A 23721-nucleotide genomic window follows, 5' to 3' on the forward strand; every position below is an offset into this window, starting at 1 on the left:
TGTCCTGCTTGTCCTTCTTGTTATCCTTTCAATTGTCATTTGCTTGTTGCGTCGCCTACACTCGATTGGTTATCTTATATCCGAGTACATACATACACATGTCGATTGTATACGCGTCGAAAGACTTTTGTAATCGCTAGTTAATTTGATGCATTGGTCTCGCTTCTGGTTACCGAAATCTGGTTAAGTTAATTGGGCTATCTTTATGGACTTTTTTCACAAGGGTACATAAGTAGTTAAATGAGAAAATTAATCATTATTTGACTACTATCAAGTGGCTAGGAAAACTTATGGTATTAAAATCATTGGATATTTATATTTAATTAGAAATTTGAATAAGAGTATTCAATCGAATTTAGCTACTAAATACACGTCTATTTTAATAATTTAATTTAAAGCTAAGTTATGGGTTATTTAAATAATTTCTATTTATTAAATGAACTTTTAGTAAAAAATTTAAATTTTATAAGAAGATAATGAATAAACACAAGATATTTAGAAAAAATACTGAATATAGGTTCTATTCCAAAAAGCAAGTTAATCAAGTAAGTAAGTTTAATATTTTTATAATTACATAAATACATTTAATTTTGATCAAATGGTTTGATTTTAAAGTAATTCTAATGTCACTTAATTTACTAATATATATTTGTATTAGTGTGAGATATAATTTCTAATTTTTTAAAAATATATCAATCTTTCTTAATTGATAAATATTAAATAAAGTAATGAAGAGCAAAACAGGAGATGTTTCAGTGATTGGGCTTTACTGAAACTTCCCATTAAACCCGTCTGACCTTTTGCAATGGTCTTTAGCCACGTATCTGGTCAGGTAAAGCCCTTGTAATCGCCTGTTAACTTGACATGACGATGCTTAACTGATTTATCTGTCCAATGGCTAAGACCCAGGCATTGATGGACATGATGGATGGCCGAATCGATGAATGAATGAAGACAAGGACGAGCAGGAAGCGATCCTTGGACGATGAAAGATTGGCCCAATTTTTTGCCACTTTCTAAATTAAATCGCTTAGTCGAGCGTTTAAATTTAATGTATTCAAGCAGCTTAGCCTCTTCTGCAGTTAACGTTTTCAGTCTGTTTGCACACCATCAGAATGCACTCTATCTGCTTCTTTACTTAGCCAAATTGCATCTTTGCCCGGTCCGATGCCGTCAATACTACTGGCGCATAAATTGCGGTCTTTTGTGTACAACATTTTTGATTTAACAAGCAAACAAGATAAATTATGCAAAAATACACACAGAGTTGGCAGAGAGATTGCCACTTGTTGAGGATTTCGACCCGGCTTGAGTCAATACAATATATTTGACATTACACAATGGCATTATGCCTGATTATGCTCGTGTAAGACCCGTTATTTATTATGAAAATCTGCTAGCTCAGAATTTCATTTAAAAGTTTTGGGCCCATGGCTTGGGTTCTCCACGGCTCAGGCAAATACAATTTGCAATTTCACAAATTTCACAAGGGAACAAATCTTAAATACGCCGCAAAGTGTGCCGCATTCGGACCATGGCCGACAGGAGTGGAGCCAGGAGCCGCTTAAGCCTCGGGTCGGGCCATTTTAATCCCTTTTAAATTGATATTGTAATTGGTTTCTGTATGTAGTTATGAATTTCAATATGTCGGCCGTGATTTTCCCTCTAGTTTCTCCATGTTTTCTGTTTGTCTTTCATGTGTGATATGTATGAATTATGTGATTTTGGTGGCCTTAGTTGTCGGTGCCGTTGTGCTGGCTTAGATTATGTTAGGTAACTCATATTTACTTTGTGGTGAATAACAGTTGGTATTTGATTAGTTGTATTGGGTCCTCCCTGAATTTATGGGGACTAAAATATTTTAAAGCCTAAAAATAAATATTTTAATTCACAGTTTCTTTATACCCTTGCAGAGGGTATTATAATTTTTTTAATTATGAAAAATGTTTTGATAACACTCCAAAAAGCTACATATCTCAATTAATATTGCTGTAAATATTTTATTTTTTCAGTCATATTATTTTATATAAACTCACATCCTTATATAAAGCTTACAATTAATAAATAGTTATTACCCACATATTGCTGCAGATTGACGATCCATACAGATTTAAACTTTAAACGCTCTAAAACTGAAAAAGCAAACTAATTACATTTGTGTTATTAAAAACTTTAAAGCTTCATTTAATTTATAAAGTTCAACACACAAGCTAAGCGCCTCTTAATACAAGCTTTCACATAGCCGAAACTATCAAAAACTTTAGACTTTAATAAGCCATAATAACTTTGTTCGGAATTCGAAATCTAAGGCAACGCAATAGCATCAGATTTATGGTAAAAGTATTTCACAACTCCACTCCACTCCGGGCACTTAATAAATATTTCACGACCCACTAAAGATGTCGGCAGACATGACATCGCTGTGCCGCTTAAGTAATTATGAATATGGAAACAATATCAACGCGACATGCTCCCATCTTCGCCTGGAAAACCAAATAAATGTGATGGACAAGGATGTTTTGATTGCGCTTGGGGGACACATTTAAAGGTGAAAATTTTACAGCCTCCCAACGTCTTTCACCTTCAGCTTCCCAAAACGGGAGTAAAGGGATTCTGTCCCTCTAGTTTTTCTCGATGGGGCTTCAGCCACGCACAGGTTGCCCATTACGTGGTATTTGTCCTTATTTACCGTTAGAGGCCGCCCACCTGGATGCTTGGTTTATAAAGCACCTGCTTAACCCTAAAAGCGGAACCCACAACAAAAAATAAGGAAGACTGAAAAGACACTGATCAAAATTCAGGAGCAAGTTATTTATTTTAGACTTGATAAAAAATAATCAAAATATATATATATGCAAGATTATATATGAATATAGATTATATATGACTATAAATATTCTAACATAACAATAAGTAAGAAACAATTATTATAAATACTTAGTTTTGATTATATCATCAACATGTTCGATCTACATATGTATATTATATGCCATTATCGAATAAAACAATATGCATTGGTCATTGGCCAATAATAGCATTCTACATGAAATTAATTAAGGTCATTAGCTTTTAAAAATTAAAGTTAATAATACAATTAAATCTTATGAAATTTCGGTAGAGTTAAAGATTATTTTACAATAGCTAATGATTTTATAATTTCAAGATGTTTTTCTCAGTGCCCAAAAGTGGGCAACAGGAAGCTGTGGCAATAAAAGTAAATCCGTATTCAAGGTGCACAAGCCGACTAAAATCTTTTGGGAACAAGAAAGCTGCAGCGTCGACGGGTTCTCTTTGGGCCAGCCAGCAGATTATGTATTTACAGTCAGATAACTCCTGTTCTGGCCAAGTTGCCCCTGCCACTCCATTTCCTATCATTGTTGTTGTAATAAGGTAACTGCCTAGATGATTGCCGGCAATTGTTGACCATGACCCAAAGGCTCTAGGCAATATCCATGTGTGTGAGGGCAAAACTTAACGCTGAGTCAGCAAAAATCGGATGGCGCCCATTTTGTTTATCTACATAATAAACTCACCTGAAATTATTGAAGCCCGCATTTTGGACACGTTCGTGTCGTCAGCAGGTAAAATTCACCCAAAGGGACATTGCCAGGACTCCGGGGCTTTTGTTTGCCCAAAACAGAAAGGGACTTGGTCAAAAAAGTTCATGCAAACTTCTCAAATTCCATTTCTAAGTGCTTTCCCAATCCATTTCTTATAAATTTAGTCAGCTATCAAGTTACAGATAATTGTAAAGACAAATGGAAATGTATAAGTTACTCTATTCTCAAATGAATGTAGAGAATATTAACCAAATCTAATGGGAATGAAAAAACAAGCGTGCTCCATATGTTATTTTTATTTATTTTATAAAAATGGTTGTAAAAATCTTAGAAATTGCTATTAAAAATTACTTAAAGCAAGACATGATTTAGTTTTCTTTTAACGCTGGTACCATAGTTTTTAGGTACGATTAATTCCCGCAAATAAAAGCATTGAAAATATACCTATGTCATGAACATTATTTTTACCCTCTAAAAGCGTGCATATTGCACAAAAAAAATAAAGTGATGAACTCAATTCAAACCCTTATTTCTTAAAAACCTGTGAGCAAAAACTGTGTCAATGCCAAGACTATAAAAACAAAAATATGTTGTAAAAAACTCATTTGAGACCCTGCTTTCCCAAGAGACCTCAAAGCTACAGGCTTACAGATGTAATCAAACGTAGCAGCCAACGCGCCACAAAGTATGCAACTATTTATGCACATGCTTAATGCTCAATGTAGAGGTTGCCAAAAGCTGGCAGGGAATTTTAGTTTGCTTAAAAAATTAAATACCGCTCGTGTTGCATAATTCTGCACATGACATCTATGTCTGCTTGTCTATCGGTCTGCCATTCAGTGAAGTTGCCATGGTGGGGCTTTTTTGGGATTCCCTGGCAGGCTGCAGTCAGAAATGTCACAGGCCATGATGATGACGCCCTCAGCCTCTCCAGCGTAAAATATTATTTAATGCCCTCCGACAGTTGAGTGAAGCAATATCGTTTACATGCATTACCTATATGCATAGAGCAGCTATGTGTGGGAGCAGCTACATGAGGTGGTAGGGGCACTCAGACAGATTGCCATAATGGTGGTACGGGATGCGAGGACTAAAATCGCTTTTAAGCCAACATTTTCCTGCTGGCGCCCGTTGCTAAGTTTTAAAACCAGAGAAATTCGGGATGGGAGGGCTGCGAATGAATGCCAGAAAATCGCTGGCATTTATGCTTGCGAATATTTTCGGCAATGTCTGCCTGTTCACTTATTTATATATTTTATTGGAATCGGTGTGGGGTCTTTAATTAAATTGCAACAGGGTTAAAATAAAGAGCCGCGAAAGCATCTGAGTTGGTATTTTTATTCGTATGACCTATAATTAAAAGAGCTGCATGCACTGGCCATAAAGAATGAGCTTTTTAACAAAATATTTTACAATTCTTTTTTTCAATAAGTGAAATACTAATAATGTGTAATAATATTGGCTTTTGTAGCACACAAAGTTATTAAATACCATGTTTGATTTATTGATCTTGTTATTTATTGCAACATTTATATTAACAACCAAATTTAAATGCATATTTAAAAAAAATTAACATCGTTAATTTTATAAAGCATATCAGTTTATCTTCTTAGTTTATCATTCATTCATTAGTTTATCATTCATTATTTTCTCTTGTGCATCAATTAATAACTTCTTTATAATCACTGCTGTTATTGGGAAGTTGATCGATTTTTTATGCATTCGATTTTTGCTATATCGAAATTTAAGTTCACAAATTTCATTTTTTTATTTTTAAACCCGCAGTATGGATTTTTATATTTTGTTTGTGCTTTTATTGGGAAATTGTATGCATCAAGCACATGGCAATGATGGACAACTTAAAATAAACAAGTGGTATATATAAAAATAAATAAAATTGTAAGTGATTATAAAACTGAAATTACAATTAGTGTTATTTTGTATTATTTTAATAAATGGTTTAAGCTTATACCTTTTGTTTGTCATAAAGCGTTTAAAAAGTAAATCAATATAGATATTAAAGAGCCAATATTATGAAATTAAATTGGAACAATGTAAACAAAATTAAATCAACAGTTATTGTCAATATAAAATTAATAAAAATGTCAAATGCTTATGCTGCAATAAACAAGGTTTATTTTTGTGTTTTGATGTCAGTGGCATAAACAACTAAACAAGAATAATACATTTTTAATTGAAAATATAAACAAGACAAAACATCCAACCGAAACGAGAAAAACTCTAAAAAGCAAATACATGCATAAATGAATGCCGTATATTTAAACAATTTGATCAATTAAAAGCAATTTTCACCAAAAAGGCAGCAAATCCTCGGACAATGTAAAAAAACATTTCTCTCGCTAAAAAATGCAATACTAAAGAATATATTAAAACAAAACACCCCTCGACATATTTTTTCGCTCCACACACTGGTTCGCACACACAAATTGCCCACCAAAGGCCATCCAATGAGTTGGTAAGTGTGGTGTGGCTAACAGGGGGTCATAGCCATCATAGCCTGAACCCGTGCCGATTGAATGAAATTTCACGCTGAAAATCACATTGTTTACCAGCGAAACAATTGCGAAAAAGAACTCTTGCATTGCAAATGCAAAAAAGTAAAGTAGAAAAAAAGGGTGGCAAAGGAAAAAGCAACAAGAAAATAACTGACATTTGTTGCTGCTGCTCGTTTTCGCTGTTGCATGTTGATTTTCCCTCCTGATGCAGCCCTCGTTGTTCTTGTTGTCGCCGCTTTTCCGGCTTTTGTTGTTGCGTTTTTCACTTCCTTTTGTTTTGGCACGCGTTCTGTGCATGGAAACATTCGTTGTCGCTGATTGCAGACACGCATAAAGAGCTCAAATGCCCAAGGGAGTGGTTCGGTTTGGGCTATAGTCAACTTATAAATACCCTGGCCTTTAAAAATTTAGTGATGCTCAAATGCGTGTTAAGATAAAATCCATTATTTCCCTATGTCCGTTTTTAGAGATTTAAATTACAAAAAATTTTAAACGGTTAGAATGATTTTATACGTAATTCTTTTAAAACCTTCGAAAACATCTAGTAAATATAAGATTTGATGAAAATTTTTGTAAAAATTTATATAAAAGTGTTTCGAGAATTAAATAAATGACTTAAGGTCTTAGTTGTTAAATATAAGAAATATTAAATTAATAAACCTAAACTAAACCTTTTTACTTACTTCGACTGTGAATAGTAACGTAACGTTTTTAATTTACATTAGTTAATAGTTGATACTTTTCAATCTTCAAATATTGTGAAATATTAATTACTTCAAAGTTATATTTATGAATCAGTCTTTTTAATTAAAGATGTTTTATTTAAAGACTACTGTTTAAGAAAAAAATTTTTTCTTTATAAGATAAGAGAGGAAATATTATTAAAGATTTAATTTTTATGCATTTCTAGCTTATCAAGTTATCAACTAATATATTTATTTTCGGCTACCCACGGATATCAGATATTGTTAATCCTGAATAATGAACCCTCTCGCATGTCGGAAAATCCCTGTTAGTTAACTGAACTACTCGCCCCTACAAAAAGAAGTCAATGCAGTTGGCAGCTTCCGTTTTCGATTACGGTCCCCATTCCCCCAATCTGGCCAACAGATGCACCGTCCACCTACCATCGACCATTGACCACGTGGTTGGCCACAGGAGCGTCGGTATTTAATGGTCGCATTGCGGACAATGCCGGAACTCTCTGCCAACCGATTCGATTGTGTCCTGTGTGTGTGCGGCAAATTTATGATTTCCTTTCGATTGTTTTCAATGCATTTATTGGGTGCTCAAAATGGACAGCAGGCGGTGACGATTTTGTTGACCTCGTAGCACTGTCCATCGGCGGTGCAGACCAGTTGGATGCGGGGACTGCTCCTTCCGCCAAATTGGGATCTGCTCCAGCTATGGTAGACATCCGTGGCACTGATTCCATAGCCATCCATCAGCCAGTTCTGCAAATCAGCCGGAAAAGTCTCATACACCGGCACACTCTGCAATCAAAAACGTCGAGATTATTATTAGAGATTTCCGTTCACGAGTGCAAGTAGTGGAAAAATTGGATAATGCCATAAACAAGTACACGGAAAAACTACGTATCTATTGATTTTTCAAAAACAATTATCTAATAATCACTATCGTCTAATTAAAAATAGCAATAGCAATTTTTTTATTAGCAACAGACAACACTTTATTAAAATTAGTAAAAATCGTTTTTTTCCAAAAACAGCTTAACAAAGTTTTTATTATTTGTAAAAAATGTAAGATGGATACGTATATGTTTAATGAATAATAAGTTATAATTCATTGACTTATTATTATTACTTGATTTGAGAAAGAAAATCAATTAAAAATTATGTTAAAAATATTTGTTTCGCTTATTTATACTCTTTTTTTAGCTCTCAACACTGATCTAATTGGTAAATTGCATATACACTTATTATGAATTAATTAATTCAGATTAATATAAAATATAAAATGATTTAGGCCGAAAAAGATTCTTTTCTAAAATTAGTACTTCATTTGAATATATAAAATATGTGTTGCGAATTAAAAAGACCTCCAATCACTCTTAAAATACCAAATCGATTCGAATTATTGATAATTTTTTCCTGTATAGTTATCCTATCTCAAACGTTATGACCCTGCTGGTCATGACATTGTTAAGGAATCTGCCCGACATTCGTTTTTTCTTGTTCTTTCTCTTCCTGCGAAAGCGCACGGAAATTAATTTCCGGTGCAACGCTGCGTATGAGCGATGCGATGCGATATATACTGGCAATTACAAGTGCAAAATGAAATTAATAAGAGGGTGACGGCCGAAAGGGGGAGCTGCAAACAGGGACGAGTTAGCAAAGGTACAACAAACAAGCGGCGATAAAAATGTGCAAGTTTGTCAACTAATTAAAAAGGGAAGCAGCAACCTGGGTGAGTTGCAGTTTGAGGAACAGGGAAATTGCCGGCAGAGGGACATTGGCAACTTAATTGAAAACTGCAGTAAACAGCGCCAAAGCAGTTTAGCCATGCTATATATTTTATGGTGAGAGAGGGCCGTTAGAAATGTTAGTGTTTATATATTTAATCTAATTAAATTTTTCTCCAAAAGGAAAACATTATTATTACATAAAAAAATTTACATTTAGTATTTTCAAAGTATTTCTATATAATTGTCTAATATGATATTTTTTTGGAACATTTTTAATGTTTAATATTTGCTATTAATTATATCAAAATTGTATTTAAAGATATTTTGCTCATATATAGTTTGTGAGACTGATATATTTCTGTTATCCCAATTTGTAATAAACAAATACCTTTTCAATATGTTTAATATTAGTATGCATATATTACACAAAAGATTTGTTAATTTATAAAGATTAAATTAATTTTAAGCACGGCTACTTACTTTTGTAATTCCCAATTAAAAACTTTACATTGAAAACATAAACTTTACTAGCTAACCCCTTCGAGTGGCTCAGTTGACTGGCACGGCCGAGAGTGTTGCATTTCCGTTAACGTCAGAGTTAAAGCGAAAGGTAAACTAAAGTTCCGTTTGCGGAGGAAGGGCCGAAAGGCGAAGTTGGCGCAGGAGAAGCAGTCTATAAATTGTATCCAGCTAGCCGAAATCTGGTAGCGTGCTTATTAAATTTGAAGAGAAAATGGAATTTCACACTGCAGCGGAGAGAGACAAACACAAACACAGGTGACCGGTGGCTGGCTAATTAAATTTACCAATTAGACAGACAAACACTTGAGACACAAAAGACACCGAACTGGCCAGAAACACAGACTAAAAACAGAGAGTCCTTCGGGGTGCTCCAGACAAAGTTAAGCGTTGCTTTTGATTAGGTTAATTTGGCTGGCTGCAAGGCCCAGTAAGCATTTGCCGAATCAACATCAAAGTTAATTAAAAATACATAAAACCCATAAACATAAGTGCCGAGTTATCATGCGAGGGGCGTGGCAGCGTCATTAAGTCACCATGTCGACTTAATTACGAAAACTGTCACCGAATTCGCGCTGAGAGTCGTTGAAAAATGTCTTGTGAAAAATGTGCGATAATTATTGCCACAATTTATCTCTACTCAACGCGAGGAGACCAAAAAAAAAAAAAGAGAACCTAAAATAACATAATTATTTATGACGAAGAGGGAGGCGACATCCGAAAAAGGAAGCAATAAAATGTAGGAAAAGTGATAAATATGCGCCAGTTTTTCTCCACCCCATGCGTAATCACAGAAGCCATGAAGGATCTTGGGGAGAAAAAAGCGGAAGTCCTTTGTTGCTTTTTTGGCCGGCTTTAAAGCCATCGCATAAATAAGCAGCAAATTATTGAACGTAAAAGTTGCCAAATCAGCAGATGGGGCAAAGGTCCTAAAAGCTAGCAAACACTTGAAAAAATACCCTTCCTTTATTCAAGATGAGAAGGAAACGATCTAGAAAACTTTCTTTAAAACCATCTGAAAGACAATGTGTTAAAGGGCTTACTCTAAAAGCTACGAAAGAACATAAGTTGCTGGTGAAAAAATAATGTAACCGTAATGAAACTTTTTAAGTAGTTTGCAATGCACTAAAATTAATTAAAAGCAATAAATATGTTATTTGAGTATTTTGTGATTTTAATCACCAAGGAAGCCCAAAAGCTTCAGAGTTAATCGTCGAAATTCGGTTCTGAAAAATAGTTTGCTATTTTATTAGGATTTAATTTAAGATTAAAGGTATAATTTAATTTAATTTAAATACTTTTAATCCTTGTTTTATTATTTTTTCCAAAAATTCAATGATTAATCAATCATAAAAGATGTATATATATTAGACAGTTATTTTTTGTCCGTGCAGAAGTAAGGCATTGCCTTAGGCATGCCAAACAAAACACTTTTCAATTAAGCAACTTGTCAGGCTGAGCGGGCACTGCCAAGGCGGCTCTGTTCGCCCACCGCCCACGGCTTCCCGAAAGGCGAAAAGGTTTAACGCCGACAAACACACACACCAGGAAGGACACACAGGCACACACACCGCTGCAGATACAGAAGCCAAAGGGAAGTCCCCTAAAGGAATATGGAAAACAAATTGATGGAGGTAGCTTGTACGAATTTCAAGCAAGAGGATACCCTTTAAGAATAAATAAATATGCGATACGCATTCTAGAGGATTAAAAAATGCTTAATATAAAAAAATAAACAAAAAGTATAATTTTTTAATAGAATAAGGAAAATAAATGTATATTATAGTTTTTCTTATGAAAAATAAAGAACCCTTAAAATAAACCCAAGCCTTTGGCTTAAAATTTTGTATATTTATTTATATAAAGAACGAGAAAAATGCTGTGATTAGTCGGAAAAAATATAATGACAGTAGGTATTTAACCTTCAGTCTAGACTTTCATATTAACTAAAAATTATAATACTTAATCAGGTATATATATGATAACGAACTATTCAAAAGCAAACATTAAACTATTACCTACTTACTCTACTATCAAAAATATAAAAAATAATAATCATTCAATTAAATTCTTCATATACAATTCAAAAATGAAACTATAAATGAAAATCATAAAACAAACAATATTTTAAGGAAATTGTGAGTTCGCAGGTATTAATAATGATGTTATTTCTCCATCAGTATACACGCTTAATCCTTCCTTTCCTAAAATCAATTGATTTCCAAACTGTGACCCCCTGGCTATCTCATGCCGATTGCACAATCCTAGTACAACCCATCAGGATGTCTGCAGGGTATGGCCCCTTAAAAGCGTAGAAAGGACGAAAAGAAATGCCTGGCATACTTTTCGGCGCAAGCATATTTACGTTGCATGTATTGCTAACGAGCTGAAGAATTATGACTCCATTAGATGAGCAGGGGGGAGTTAGAGGATTTTGAGGGTTTGGGGGTTCCTCGGATGCTTAGAGAGTCCCCAGCATAGTTAGCCTTAAAGTTCCCGGCCATTTCCTTGTTGTTTTTTCCTTAGAGCGCCACGGCTAAGGAAGTGACGCCATTTTGTGCAGATTACGCTTTGATGAACTCAATGGCAATGGTAAGGATAGGTTGGAGGGGTTTTGGAGGGGTTTTGGAGGTCGGGGAGGTGCCAAGTGAAAGCCCAGGGCCTCCGACGAACAGCTGAGCCAGACAGCGGCTTAATGACAACGTCAACAAGACACCAAGAGATTGAATTTACAGAACAAACAATTTTCATTTGCAGTTGAATTAGGCAAAGTAATCCCCAGTGGACATTTTCCAGTTTTTTTTCTCATCTTCAAGAGAAAGCAGACGACGGTGGTTGCAGTTGTATTGGATGGCCTTCCAACAGCCTAATGAACAGCGGTCTTAGCTCCACAAAAGTATACAAGTGAATCCTGGTTTGGCCAGAATTAAAAAAATCTGGTATTCCTAAATTCCAATTACAAAACAGATGAAGGAATTACAGGAATCGCATTTAGGTATTCAATCTTTTATGAAAACATGAAAAGGAATATGTATATGAAATTATTGATCCAGCACAGTATAAAGTTATAATGCATCATTACCAATCAATATATTTAAAATTAAATAAACATTAAATATTTAAACTTTGCAAAAAAATAATAATATATTAATTATTTTCAAATTTTAAGGGCCATAAAGATAGATCAGAAGCAAATTATAGGTATTTTACTGACAGTTAAACGATTTTGAAACAAATACCTAAATAGATGAAAAACAATGCTTGACAATACAATTTTAGTACAATTTATTTAGCACCATCAAAGTTAAAGCAAGTAAGTTCCTTAAGGAAAAAGAAGTAAATACAGAGCAACATAACTTGTAAAGTTAAATAAACATAAGAAACTGAAACTGAGGCGCCAACACAAGGTTTTTCCTTAACAATATGAAATGTTTTAATATTATACAAAGCCAGAGGCTCTTATCAGTAACAACTACTAAAAAACCAAAAACAGATTCTCCTACTCTCTTTCACCACACCATATATCTACCACTATCAGTGTCGTTTGTTTTGCATAAAATTTGCATTTATTTGTGCGAGACAATCTGCAAAATTGAAAGCAGATGTCTCAAAGCGAACCAGCCAGCCACAACAGAAGCCACAGCAGCAGCAACATTGCAAAATGCAATAAGGAAAAATTCGGAGATTGGGTAACCAAAATCGACTCCCAAGTCCAAGTTCCTTGAGGGCGAAAAGGAAGCTATTTAAATTTAGGACCAACCCTCAAAAAAACATGTTGGGGAGTTCATATACCATAGCTAAACAGGGTATAGATTGTGGCCATCCTTTGCAAGAGATACCATCTCTTTATGCAAGTGCTAATAAGAAACTTTCGATGCATGCCATAATCCTGGCTTTTTTTCGGCCTCAACTGCAATCTCTGCCAGTGAAATTGGTTTTGCTTTGAGGCAATTTCTGGGAAGTTGATGATGTGATTATTAGGGGAAAATATGAATTTTTAATCAAGCTGTTGCAAAGGAGTCCAATAGAAAATCATTTTAGGAACGGAATATTTTCGAAAAATCACAAGAGAAGTAATTTTAAAGGCTCTAAATTGGAAATGGTTCCCACAGTCTTAAAATCTATTTTTATGACCGCAGTATGCGTCTATTACAAAGTAAAGAAGATTAATTTTAAGCTTTTTTACTGAATAAGGTATATAAAATATGGTAAATTAAAATTAAAAATATTTTAATAACTTTTTATATGGTTTATTTTGTCAAAAGATTTGCTTTCAACAAATAATATATATCAATAACAATAATATATATTATTTTATAATACAAATCATAATTTCTTATTAAATTAAAATATCAAAATTTTATATTCTTAGATTTTGGGATTATCTGCATTTTAATTTTATTAGATTCGTTTTATTAACCATTAACCCTGACGACTAACATTTCCTTCCACCTTAACTTGGATACTGTGAACTTAAAATCATTTACAAAATGGAAATTTGTATGCCCGTGAAGATGTTTAATCTCCAGTAATTATGTGGAGTGGGTGTAATCCTAAGCTGAATGATAAACTTGGTTCGGGGCTTAATCGGTTATTGCCCTTCGGTTCGATGGCAGTTGAAGGCACTGATAAATCGCTAGCTGCTGCCTGATTGTTTTCAATCCAGGGAAGCGACGTGGCGTGCCTGCTGGCTGTAAATGAAATCCGGAGGCAGTGGAGCGTGACCACCATGCGGTCACGTTTCTGAAGATGCTACTCCAAAAAAAAAACCCCATTCCGCCAAAATGCAAGACAGGCTCTGACAGATATCCGGGGCAAAGTTAAAAAAAAAGTACACCATCGAAAAAGTTAAGCAGCAACAACAGCGTGATTTATGTTGGCAGGAGTTATCTGGCTTACCGATTTCGGGGCCCAGGCTAAGAGGCTGCTCACCTGAAACTCATTGGCCATGGCGGCCAGCCAGTTGGGATCCGGGTTCAGCAGGAACTGCTCCTGGTTCTCCACCACATCGACCACTTCCACTTCCTGCAACGTCGGCGGTTCCAAGCCGGCGGCTGAATTTATGGCCAAGGCTAATTGGTACAGCAAAAAATTCGTGCGTCCTGTAATCCAAAAAAAAATGCTTTGAAATGGTACCAAAAAAAACGAACTAATTGAATTTAAAAATTCTCTAATTTAAAAGCAAAGGAATATTTGAAACTGTAAATCAAACCAAAGAAAAATATAAAAGTTATTGAATATGTAATCCAGTGAGAGTACACATTTTAAAATCATTTAATATTGACTAAAGAACAAAATCTTTCGCAGATATTTGTGATATTTTGTTTTTACTATGCTTTTTATAGAATTAACAATAATACATTTCATTTAAAATAGATTTGCATTTTTTTTACCTTTCTGGAAATTAGTAAATATTTAACTATCTAAAAGTTTGCTTAAAAATATACGTGGCTTATTTTTTATTTTAATAGATACAGATTCAGATTATTTCAGTTTATATCATACCTAGTTTTTACCAAATCAATAAAATTAATTATTTGATATTTTTGAATTTTAGAATGCTACAAAAGATAATGAACAGGTACATTATAGGTTAGATAGAAAAAACTTATTTAAAATCGATGGCTATCTGCTGAGATTTTTTAAACATTTTTAGGGATAACCTTTGTTAATCTATTTTCTCAGTGCTAAAGCTGCTGTTTTTTCAAGTGTCTGGCTAAACAAGAAATTTAATTTTAAAAAACTCCAAAGCGCCCAGCCTCCACCCGAAACCCCAAAAGTACTCGATTAGTGAAGCCTCCTCGAGCACTGTTTTGTTCTCAGACTCTGCGCTAAGTATTTTGTTTGAGTTCAACTAGCTACTTACTGTCAGTTAAGTGCAATCCCTCAGAAAACCAGAGTGGGACAAAGGAAATGGGGAAAAGTGGCCGGGGAAATGCGATCCGCTCTGCAGGTGATTGGCAAATGCGCACATGAATCTTTGATAAGCGTCTCGAATTGCAGTCATTAGACAATTTCTGGGAATCGAGCGGCTTTATGTCGATGGCAGCTGGCAATCAACTGAACATTTGTCCAATCATCAAGCCAAACGAACAAAATCAAATTGTTTGGCAATCACTTGGGAACTGCGGAAAAAAGGCCGACGATGATTCCTAAAAGCTCTTGAAAAGGGTCCTTTTTTATTAAGGTAATCCCATTCAGCTTCGAATGACTCTCTAATTTCCGTTTCAATGGGTTAATACAAATAATGCAGCTTTAGAAATAATTTAAGAAGGTAAAGGAGTTAGATTTATGGTTTATCTTAGTAAGTGCCTTGTAATGTTTAATTTTTATTTGATTTAAGCATCAAGTTTATTTTTTTATGCTCTCAGGGTTTTGAAGAATAAGTAATGAGTAAATATTTTCTAATTTTAAAGTTAGACTCTTCATTCAGGGATGAGAATGTGCTAAAATGTTGATAACATATTTCCAATGGTATTGTTATTAAATAATTATAATAAACAAAAATCAAGGTGAAAATAAATCTCACGAAACTTTCAAACAACTATAGATTAATAAACTTTAGTCCGTAAAAACCAGCAATTATTCCAAGAGATTCGCTCCTTCATAAAGTTTTATCGCCTTTTTTCTATTGATGTTTAATTTGAAATCGTCTTCTACCTCCGTTCGCTTTGAGATTGCAAACTTATTTAATTAACTTGTGTACAAATTATGCGCTTGTCACTTGAAACTAATTTCCAACTGCAGTTCAGAATCGCTTTGGCGAAGAACTTTTCGTTTCGTTTGCGTTTTTTCTGCAGCTTTGAGCTGTCGCTAAGTGCTGCTGCCGTTTCCCCCAGAATTTCGCGTTACGCATGACGTTAATCATACGCCATGTTAAACGCACCGCAAAAAAAGTTCGCCTCTGCATCTTGGCAATAAATCACACATTTTAAAGTTGAAAGTTGGCCGAAAAGCAGAGGAAAAAAACACAACAGCGGACGGAAAACAAATGCGACGACTGACCCAAAATGTCAGATGGCCAAATGGAAAGCGCCAAAATGGGAAAACGAAAGAGGAAAGGCCAAAACAAAGTGAGGGCAACGTTCTTTTTTTATAAAAGCGAAAGTCGCCGATGATGCAGTGGCTGCTGTTGAGTTAATGTCAGTTGGTTGTTCTCGGTTGTTCGCGGCCTGTTTGTTTTCGCTGTGTGTTTATGTGGGCCAAGTTGAAATGCAGCATCATCACGTGACCACTAGAAATTTGCATTTTAATGGCTTCCCCGGCATTTGGCACTACTTATCCTCAATTGTGTGGAGTGGCAGCGGAAAAAGGAAGAGGTCGAGCAGACGGTGTCAAGGAGGAGCACGGCCATTGGATGGCAACAATATGTGTTAAGTGTTGTCGTCGGCGCTTAATGATGCCAAGAATAAACTTGCCCCACACACACACACGCTCAGGAAGTAAAAAAAACAAAAAAGTACACAGTCATAAAACAAAAGAAACATAACATCAGTTTAAAATCAGTGAATACTACTATTAACGATGCAAACATATTTATAAACAAATTAACTTATTAATATATAAGATTTGAACAAAATGATTCCAAATTTAAAGAAACTATTTTATAGATTTTTTATCGTTAAGTTATAATTGAAAATTGATTGCTTCTTAATTCTTTGCAAAAAAAGGCGAACATTATTTTGTTTAATTTATGCGATATAAATTAAATTTTTTATTAAATTGTTCGTCTACTTTTTTAAATCATTTAGTTATGAGGTCTTCCATAATATAGGTACAGTGTGACCATGCAATACTAAGTAAGTCCCAATTTAGGCACAAACTAATTAAATTAAATTTAAGTAAGTTTCAGAACATTTTAACTACGCCATCTAATTTCGTTAAGGACAATTGAAATTGCCAATGACAAGAGCTGTTTTAGCTTGAAAAATAAACGAATTAATGAATAATTTTAAAATATTTTTTTTAGTGTATTCCCATATAGTAGTGTTGACAACACAAGGCGTGCAACAACAGCAGCTACAACAAAGAGCATCGCATCGGTAAACAAACAAACGACGGCAGCGACAACGCGTGACAAATGACACCAGCGACATCAAATTCCGCTTGCAACGCTCGCTGCAACGGAAACGTTGCCGGCGGTAAGGATTCGCTGGGGGCAGAATGGGTTGTGTGGCAAGTTAAAGAGGATGCGGCCAAGGAATAGGGGATATGGGAGGTCTAAAGGGAACTGGAACAAGCAACAAGCGGATATAGCGATTGTCGACTAGCAGCAGCGGAAAAAACAAGGGAAAATAGAAGAATGACGACAAAATGTTGAAGAAGAAGTGGGATAATAGTGTCACACAAAACGCTCAGCAAGTGATATCAGGACAGTAGTAACTGGTTAAAAGTGACAAAGGAAAATGCAACAAAGGTAATAATAGTCTAGACTTAAAGAATAGTAGAAATAAGTAAATCAACATAACTTTAGTTGTTCATAACATATACGGTAATAATTTCTTAATTTTACAAAAATTAGAACCCTAAATTATATGACAGCTATAGAATGGAAACGATAGTCAACTTTACTATTTAGTTTTGGCTATAACAGTACGTATAGTTAAACTTCGACTTGCCGAAAAAAATTATTTAGTCATTTTTATTGGAAGCAATAATATCAGAAAATGTAATCATGGATAATCTTAAACTATTTAGTATTTTTACATTGAATTAATTTCTGTTTTCATCACAATTAAAACGTAGAAAATAAATTTATGGGCGCAGATGTATGACATGTGCTATGCCACTTTAGAAGGAATTAATGAAAGAATTGTCAAGCCATCTGATAAAAAAAGGTACTTGGATTTCTTAACGTATCTTGAAAAGATTGATTTTACATAAATGTTAAATTTCCTACTTAGCCAGGGTGCACATTTCAGTGGCATTCATGCTCGGTTGAGTGCCTACGTTTCGCTGCAGCTGCTCTTGACTGTTATGTCACCCCCGACGCCTCCTTAGCCCCCTGTTGCCCCTTTTTAGCTCCCCTTCGCTTAGTTCTCAGCTTCTTGAAGCGCCATGGTGAGCTTAGAGCCAGTGACACTTGAGTTATTTTCGGGTTCTCGACGGAATAGGAATTGGAATGGGAAAAAGCGCAGATTGCGAACTGGCGCAACTAAGTGAAGGTGGAAAACGAAATACCAATTAAGAATGCGTTGACATTCCCACTCGGCATACTCCGCGCCACCCTTGAATTCCCACTCCACCTGGCACTCCAGCGGAGACCACAGTGCGTATGCGTGATAAACAAAGCTAATTGGAAAAACAAGAGAGGAATAGAGTCACAGACAGCAGACAGTGTTGCCAAAACTTTAAGTAAGGCAAAATGAAAAATATCTCGAAGAAATGCATTGCAGTTCAAAGTGATGTACAAAAAACATTTTTAAGCTCGTGTTTCAACTAAAAAAATAAATAATAAAAGAAATGAATAATAAGAAAAAAATAATTTAATGAAGGAAAATTTGTAAAGACATTTTTATTTTATAGGCGGCTTAAATTAGAAAAAAACTCGGACTTAGAAAATTAAAATTAGTTTTCTAATCGATATTCCTTTCCCTTTTTTACATAATACATTCAAATATCAATAGATTTGTCTACTGGTATTTAATTTTTCTTTTTTAGAGCTTATATTCTTTAATTTTAATCTGTTATAAGCTACATTGATAAGAGACTTAGCCAAATCTGTAATAGATCTTACTACTAAACAATATTCGTGGAAGAAGTATTCAAGTTGGCAACACTGATGACTAACGACGCTTACCTGATGCGGGCACTGCAGCCAGGACTCTCTGGCCCGGCGTTAGTCCTAGAACATTCATCCTTGATTCACCTCCTGCTGCTCCTCTTAGTTCTCCTGGTAATGAAGCAAACACCGTTCCCAGCAGGCCCAAGAATATACACAATTGCAGCCGCGGCTGAGAACTCTTCCTGATTTCCGCCATCCTGCGCTGCAACGAAGGATTAGAAAATTTGCTTTCAATTCAGAAGGCATCAAGTTATTAATACAATGAAGGGGCTTCTTGGAGAGGCCATTGTGTGAAGGGGCACGATCTCGGCCAGAGTAAAATGCAATTGTCTGGCGCATAAACTACAAAACAAAAGGATCGAGGGGGGCAACGGTTTCCATGACTTGGCCGTCGGCTGGCCTTTATTCTGTCAATTTATTTGAAAGACAAGCAGAAGGAGAGATTTTCTGGGAGAGCTTTTAATGCTCTCTGGTTACTCTAGTATTTATGTTATTAAAACAAAAAGTTATGGTCAAATAATAAATTAAATTTTTTTCGGAAACATTTTTTGCTTATTCATTAGGTTATAATGGTTTTATAATTATTTATTTATTGGCTTAATAAATTATCAGGTGCAAATATTAATTGATTCCACTTGATTAATGTTTTACAATATCTATTTTATTATCTCTTTTTAGTATGCGTCATTAAACCTAAAGATTTATAAATTTTCCAAATATACCACCTTTTTCTGAATAAATATTTATGATATACGAGTATAACATCTATATATATTGTTCACATATAAAAAAGTGTAAATTATAAATTATTTCAGATTGTTATTTAATTTTTATGAATATACAAATTGTATATTCGTTGACTCAATTTTAGTTGGTACTATGATTTGTATTCATATTTTAATTTTTTTGTTGCTTTTAGAATTAAAACCACTGCCTTCAATTAAAGAAATATTTTATATAATATATATATAATTCAAGCTGCCCGACTTAAGGTTTATACCATATTTTAAATAACAAACTGGTAACGTCACTCCAATCTGGTATCTCTGACCCTCACTTGGCAATTTTTCTGAGACGATACTGACAACCAGCATAGATTGCATGCCATGGGTGCTCCTCGTCCTGTTATTGCCGGGCTTATTAACGCTCCAGCGGGCCCAACTCTTCGCCTACGAATCCCGCTCCATTTCCCCCGCTAAACAGACAGTCAAGCACAATGGAAAAATGGGGAAAATCCTTTGGCCTGGGGCTTCAGAAGCGGCATCGCATCGACAGCCATTGTTGGGCGCCATCAATTGAGCAATTTGAATGGCGGCGGCTAAAGATTTATGAACCGCACAAGCTTCAAGATGCCTCAAGTTTTTGGATCAAGAGTTAAATAGAAGCATATAGAAGCAAACTTCATAGAATTGGTTTTTATTGAGAAAAACAAGTGACAAGAATAAATTAAATATATATGAATAAAGACCACTTTCAATACACACTTTAAACTACGGACTATAAATATTCACAGAAAGTTTTGAGGATTTTTTTTGTATTTAAAAAAAATAAACATGTATACCAATAAGAAAATATATGATATATGCCTTTTACAAAATTATAATTAGTATACAAAATTGGAATCACCAACCCATGATCACATTAATTAAAAACTAGTTTGAATATTTGTAATTTATCTGTTATAAAACGCAAAGCGTTCTTAAATGTGGAATTTAATTCTGGAATTTATACCATGCTTTTTTCCTGTAAGTGCAGTAAACCATTCAAGTATTTGGCAACAATTAAGCTGCTTAAAGAGTGCATTACCACCATTCACTTTTGCTCTTTTCTCGTTTAACGCGCCATTTAATGAGGGGGGAAAGGACTGAATGAAAAGGAACGACTGTGAAAAGGATGTGTGGCAGGGAAAACTAGCGTAAATGCACACACAAAACAAGAAACACATTGCAAAAGGAAAACCTTGCTCGTTTTACTCGTTCACTTGCTATGTTTGAACCCACACTCGATTGTCTATCTGCAACTGCTATTTTGTCTTTGTGGCTTGCAAAAACAAACAGAAAAGAAAAGAAAGGGAAGAAGAACAACTTTCGAGAGGAAAACAGGAGCATTAGGAAACAGGACGAGATAATGAGCTCGAATGGGTGGACATGGTTCTAAAGGAACAGAGCTTAACGCAATATCTTGAAATTAATTTACGAATTTTAAATATCACAGAAAATTTGCATTTTCCATTTAATACTTAAATAATAAATAACAGTTTACATATTTTTTAAACGTTCTTATCTTTTTTTTTTCTTAAAGTACTCACTTATGGTTATATTTCAATAAATAATTCAAAGAGATGAACTTTGATCTTGACCAGCACAATCTAGAGTTTTTATAAGAATTAACTGCAATTACTGAATATTGCTAGTAAAAATGAAATTTAAAAAGTGAGAATATTAAGGTATTTTTTAAATTGCAGTTTTTTCCTAAATAAATCACTTGACAATGGTTTAGTAAGTCGCAATTCAGTGAAAAACTTAAATTAATATGTGAACAGCTTGTCTATCAGGACACTATAAAAAAACAAGGTAAATAAATATAAATCCACAAAAAAGTGAACCTTGCATAATTTAAAGCCAAAAAATACAAATAAGAACAATAAATTTTTGCTCATTTAAATTGAAAGGTAAATATTTTAAGCAATTAAATTGCCATTGCACAAAAAACCCATTTTATTTGACTCCGTTGTCAGTTGCAGATTTTCCTGTTTCCAATTTCGTCCATTAGTATTTGTTTGCCGGCTTTATTTGTTTTAGTGAACGTTTGAAATAAAATTTAATTTCACAGCTGGCTATCTTTTTATTACACTTTCGGCTCAGGATCTGGTATATATATGTACCGTTAAACGCCGTTCCAATTGGTCGTTGCTTTTAATTGTTACTGCTGCCGAAAAATGTAAACGCTCGACTGAACCGCACAAAATTCAAAACGTAGAAGGTAGTCGAACAAAAAATTGAAGACAAAAAAAGAAGAACACTGATTGAAATGTGAGAAATCAATGCTCGAATATTGCCATATAATGACAAGTACCTCAATGCGGGGGCGATGAAATGGTATCAGACGATAACAAGCCAGCAAAACGCTGATAATTTCGACTTCACCGCAGAGTTCAAAGGTCAGGAAAGTGAAACGACGAGGTTGCGTAGTTGGAAATTAATATGCGTTAAATGTGGAGAGCTGTTTGTCTAATTAAACAGCTCCAATCGGCGAGATAGCGATTGCTCAGAAAGCAAAAATAAAACTGATAAATGGGCATGGCCCAAAATTGGTAATAGACCATGTTCAAATGAAATCACCATCAACAAATTGGTAGCGCGTAATTTGATTCTGAAATAATTGAACTATATTATGGCCCCCATCCTCGATTTCAAATTTTCACCATTTTTAATTGGCGGGTAAGTGAAGACAAATGGAAAAAAAAACTTTATTATTTATATTGTGTTGTAAAAATAGCACTTCATTTTGAATCGGATCAATTCCTTCAAAAACTTTAATTTTTCAAAATCGGTTAAAAAGTTTTAAGCGAAATTTTTTCAAATCAAAATGAATACAAAAATTAGTTTGGGTTTATTAAATAAATTTTAAGTTACATTAACACTGCCTCAAGTTGTTCTTAAAAAATATTAAAATTTAAGTTTTTATAAGAACATGTTGAAAAAGTGTTTGTTTCGGACCGAGTAACCTGTATAAGTCCCTAATAAAATTAATTATAATTAAGTTCCTAAAATTTATTTAGACAGCTTTCCGACCATTGATTGTCATGCAACTTACTGTGGAAAAATATTTTTACAAAAGGCAGAAACAGAGTAAAGGAAAAAAACGCTTAAGCCCACCCACTTGCGCCCACTAATTCATTTCAATAATTGAGCACCTTTTCGACTGCCTTTCATGGCCCTTTTCCATGGTGGAAATATGCCACTGAGGTGATGGGAAAGGGGCTCTATTAGTTTTGACATTCATTTGACAGTTTGATGAATGAATTAAGCACACAAAGGGCGCAAATATTTATGAAAGAAATGGGAATAAATGCAGGAAAAGGAGCGAAGAAAGTGTGGTAATAGAGAAGTCTGAGGAACGAGGAAACAGAAAAGAAAGGGGCAAATATTGTGAATGGCAATCGGAGAAAAAAGGAGAGATTTCTATCGCTTGCACACAATTTACCTAGTTTTTTTCCAACTGCTTGGCCTTCTTCTTGGCCCTCTTATTTCCCTATTTCCTTGTCGGCCCCTAAATGTCTTCGTAACCCCGAGGCCGCCAATTTGCTTCCAATTCCTGCTTCAAGTGTCTGCGAAAAACGAAAATTTTCCTTATTCGGGAAAAAGAGAAAGCGTTAGGCAGATTCGTATCGTGGAAAACAATTTTAAATGGCGCACACAAAATGCCGGAAACCAGACACAAAATGTTAACGGAAAGGGAAACAGACGTTTACACACTCACACACACAGACAGGCGCACACGTACACGAAGGTCGTTTGAATGTGTTAGTTGATGCAATTTAAATGGTAAAGCGGGTAATCCAAATTGGTTTTGATGATTTATTTTAGCTTCTGATGTGCATATAATATGGCATAGAATTTCAGTTGACTGTCTCTCAATTTTCGTATATTAAATATGGCAAAGTAAACACTTAATTAATTAATCCTTTCAACAAGAAAAGACTAGAAATGCTACATTTTATTTCAAATTAAAAAAATCCTTGAATACATTCCATATACGTGTATAAGGTTGCAAATTAAACATTGTATTTTAATCCTTGCGGGCATTATAGTTTCGAAAATGTACCGGAAAATCCATTACCCTGGTTGTTTTTAGTCATTGAAATTGAAATACGGTATTTTTAAATGTCAGTAACAGTTGCATAAACTTCGGCTT

The 23721-nt window shown here is 34.5% G+C and overlaps 1 protein-coding gene across 2 annotated transcripts; it reads right to left on the reverse strand.

Moving 5' to 3' along the window:
• Positions 1 to 7280: 7280 nt before the first annotated feature.
• On the reverse strand, positions 7281 to 21829 carry LOC108040855. 2 transcript variants are annotated; one of them, XM_017118509.1, is made up of 4 exons: positions 21689 to 21829; positions 18820 to 19006; positions 13953 to 14122; positions 7281 to 7569 (listed from the first exon to the last, which is right to left on the reverse strand). In XM_017118509.1, the coding sequence occupies exons 2-4, from the start codon at positions 18998 to 19000 to the stop codon at positions 7366 to 7368; spliced, it is 555 nt and encodes a 184-aa protein (XP_016973998.1). In that variant the 5' UTR covers positions 19001 to 19006; positions 21689 to 21829; the 3' UTR covers positions 7281 to 7365. The 2 variants fall into 2 exon arrangements, with proteins under 2 accessions (XP_016973998.1, XP_016974006.1); XM_017118517.1 differs by having other exon boundaries at positions 21656 to 21829.
• Positions 21830 to 23721: the final 1892 nt, after the last annotated feature.

Source organism: Drosophila rhopaloa, unplaced genomic scaffold (genome assembly GCF_018152115.1).
Source record: "Drosophila rhopaloa isolate 14029-0021.01 unplaced genomic scaffold, ASM1815211v1 contig_150, whole genome shotgun sequence".
In the NCBI taxonomy this organism is placed as follows: Eukaryota; Metazoa; Arthropoda; class Insecta; order Diptera; family Drosophilidae; genus Drosophila; species Drosophila rhopaloa.

Excerpts from the sequence above, each read along its gene's own strand:
- LOC108040855 (XM_017118509.1), bottom strand. The coding sequence starts at position 19,000 with ATGGCGGAAATCAGGAAGAGTTCTCAGCCGCGGCTGCAATTGTGTATA. Across the intron at positions 14,123-18,819 it reads GGCTGCAGTGCCCGCATCAG|GACGCACGAATTTTTTGCTG; the intron begins GTAAGCGTCGTT and ends TTTGGATTACAG. Across the intron at positions 7,570-13,952 it reads CCATGGCCAATGAGTTTCAG|AGTGTGCCGGTGTATGAGAC; the intron begins GTGAGCAGCCTC and ends TTTTGATTGCAG.